The 3,355-nt window shown below is 42.2% G+C and overlaps 1 protein-coding gene across 1 annotated transcript in view; it reads left to right on the forward strand.

Moving 5' to 3' along the window:
• The first annotated feature begins 1,497 nt into the window (after nt 1-1,497).
• Nucleotides 1,498-3,355, forward strand: part of vps11 (VPS11, CORVET/HOPS core subunit) — an 18,584-nt gene continuing 16,726 nt past the window's right edge. Inside the window, exon 1 of the mRNA XM_015402094.1 lies at nt 1,498-1,673. Within this exon, the coding sequence (XP_015257580.1) occupies nt 1,532-1,673 (142 nt within the window). The 5' untranslated portion in view covers nt 1,498-1,531. The remainder of the gene's footprint in view (nt 1,674-3,355) is intronic.

A 3,355-nucleotide genomic window follows, 5' to 3' on the forward strand; every position in this document is an offset into this window, starting at 1 on the left:
TTGGAGTGGCGAGGGGTGTTGGAGTGGCGAGGGGTGCTGGGGTGGCGAGGGGTACAGGGTGGTGAGGGGTGTTGGAGTGGCGAGGGGTGCTGGGGTGGCGAGGGGGGCTAGGTTGGATAAGGCTATTAGGGTGGTGAGGGGTGCTGGTGTCTATCTCCAGCTGTCTAGGGGGAGAGGCTGCTCCCACCCTGGACAGGTCTCCAGTCCATCACAGGTTCATGTTTATATCCCAAAATAAATGTCTAAATGAGACTGAATGAAAATGATAAAGGGAAACTAGTAGGAGTGAAAACAGATGTTTACCTAATAGCCTCATTTCTCAATTACCAATTATTATGCTTCCAAGAATTTCAAATAATGTGTAGTATATATTCTAGTTTATATACTAGAATAAAAAATGAAAAACATCACTAAATGTCTGTCAGATCCGTTTTTACAGTCAAGATAGTGGGCAGTGAAAATAAACCTGCAGTGGGGGGAGGAAGGTCTTCAGACGGGGAACCGAGTCATAAAAAGGTATTCATGGAAGAGGAAATAATAGGCAACATTTACTATTAGAAATTCAGTAGAGTTTATTTTATTTCTACAGGGATGGTAAATATCTGGTTCTGTTGGGTTGCAGCACATTAAAGAGTTAAAGTTAATAAAACTTCAGACAAATGCGCTAAAAGGGCTTTAGATGGAGCATTAAGAGTAACGATTCAGTTTGGAAAAATCTGTTATAAAGAGCAAAGAAAGAGAAATATGGAAAAAGGGCAGGATGATGATGAGGAGATAGGAATGTGTTAGTATAAAAAACATTTCTCCACTGTGAGATCAATAAAATCTATTTAATCAATCAATTATAAAATATCATTGATTAAAATAGAAGGAAAGAAATAAAAATGACCAGAAAACAGTAGAAAATACCGATCTAAATGATATTCTATATTTGACGTTTGGAGAAATAATGATAACTGAGAGGAAAGTATGAAAATATGATTGATAAAGGATGAGATTAAGGACAATGCAGGGCAGGAGGGAGTCTCAAAGGATTGTTGGGAACCGAAGGAAACATAAAGGAAACATATTTAGTAACAAATCCATTATTTATTGATTGATCTTTATTATACAACTTAGAAACAGGGAATTCAGGGACGTGAGTCCATGTTGCTTCACACTCATTAACAGTAGGTGGCGGTGTGNGAAATAATGATAACTGAGAGGAAAGTATGAAAATATGATTGATAAAGGATGAGATTAAGGACAATGCAGGGCAGGAGGGAGTCTCAAAGGATTGTTGGGAACCGAAGGAAACATAAAGGAAACATATTTAGTAACAAATCCATTATTTATTGATTGATCTTTATTATACAACTTAGAAACAGGGAATTCAGGGACGTGAGTCCATGTTGCTTCACACTCATTAACAGTAGGTGGCGGTGTGCACCTTCAAATTGCTTGCGATCCGCCATAATAGAAAATAAGAAGAAGTGTCACGTGATCAACGTCACATGACCAGGCGCTGCGGACGGCTGGCTAACGCTGAAAAATGGCTGCGTTTCTACAGTGGAGGAAGTTTGTTTTCTTCGATAAGGACGCGGTGAAGGATCCCACAGATGGAGGGAAACTTCTGCTTCTTCCCAAAGGAATTTCAGCCAGCGACTCCGGCCGCGGCCATATTGTTTTGGGAGATATCCTTTGCTGCAGCTAATGTTGTGCTAGCAGGGTTAAAGTCAGATACATTGACATCTATCTACAGAAATCTGCTAATGTAGCAACAAGTTTGAGCTAAAATCAATATCCTGACAAACAGGNCGCTAATCATTGAGGGAGGCGACCTGAGGCTTCTTTGGGACTGGAATAATGGAGGCAGACTGGAAGCATGCTGGCACTATGGATTGGTCCAGCCAGGTGTTAAAAATGTCTGTGAGGACACCAGCCAGCTGATCTGCTCACTCTCACTTTGGTGAGAGGTGACCTGGAGCATGAACCCACAGCTAGATGTGAGGTGGAGAGAGGGAGCATGCACAGAGCGGGGAGAAGAAATGAGTAAAGAAGAGTCTTTAGTTTGTGAAGTTTGGGGAAGAAAAACAGCAGCCAGGTGGAGGAGAAGGATCGAGGCTCAGGAGATGAGAATGGGAGCTGAAGCGGCGGAGAACTAGAGTCAATGACTTGACTCGAGTCGCCAGATTTGTGACTAATGACTTGCTTGATTAAAACTGCAATCGTGTTCACTCTATTATCATTATTAGCAAATAAATTATTAGATAATCATTGCTTTATTTTGCATCAGTGCTCCTGACCTGCAGGATATCAGCAAACCTGGCAACCGTTCTTCCAGGCAGAGTACGGAAGGGAAAACCTGCATCTGATGAGTGACCAGTGAAGATGGACACCACTCTGCCGGTAAAAAAACGACACGTTAAACGACAAAAAATAAAAAGGAGCTATGTGTGAAATCTTAATGTTACAATGAACTGATAGTGAAAGCTCTACATTGAATTTCATCCGGCGTTTTAGAACAGCGCATAAAGAAAGGTGAGCTTCCTGTTGATTCGGGTTTATTTATGCGACTTTCTGTAGCTGCTGGCAAGATAAAACTAAACTAGTGTTATAATGTTAGTATTTCTGTTGCTGAGGATTTGTTTGACTCCGCTTAAATATAAACATGTACCAGAGGAAAGAAGCTAGAGCTAGCATACGTGCCTTGCAGGCGGCCATCTTGGGTCAGACTACAGTACAGACAGCTGCTGTCAGAATGAATAGAAGGCGCCTTAGATTAGAGAAGCTCTGATCCTGATCTGTAAGATCATTAATCAGCCCTGCCTCTGTCTAGCCCTCTGCCTGCCTACAGCCTCTGGACCCTCCCGGTTCCCCCCTTCTACCGTTCTGCTCAACCTCTGATCAGGTATAGACCTGCACACACTCAACCTGCAAGATCACTGGAAGACTGCTAACCAATCTGTCCCTCTCTGCAGTGAAAACCAGTCGTGACCAGACCCGGACATGATTTATTCCCATATCAGTATTCATTCTCTGTGAAACTCTCAATAAACATTGTGAACTTTTTCCCAGCCTCCTGAGTGTTCTGCATGTGGGTTAGATCCCTAAAGACAAACATGACAAACTTTCACATTCCCAGAAGTTCTGGGCGAGGAGGAGGAGTATCAACAACCTCTCAGTCTGACTTACTGATTGCTCCAAAGGCAGTTAAAGGTGGTTTTTTTTACATTGGGCCCTTGATTTTAAAGGCACACTATGCAACATTTTTCAGTTAATTAATGTGTTCCATAACGTTTTGGATGACTAAATGAGTCATTTCAGGTTGAACAAAGGTATTCTCGGCCGCCCTGGTGGTCTGTGGGGGAAATAC

Source organism: Cyprinodon variegatus, unplaced genomic scaffold (genome assembly GCF_000732505.1).
Source record: "Cyprinodon variegatus isolate N-32 unplaced genomic scaffold, C_variegatus-1.0 Scaffold1299, whole genome shotgun sequence".
Classification (NCBI taxonomy): Eukaryota; Metazoa; Chordata; class Actinopteri; order Cyprinodontiformes; family Cyprinodontidae; genus Cyprinodon; species Cyprinodon variegatus.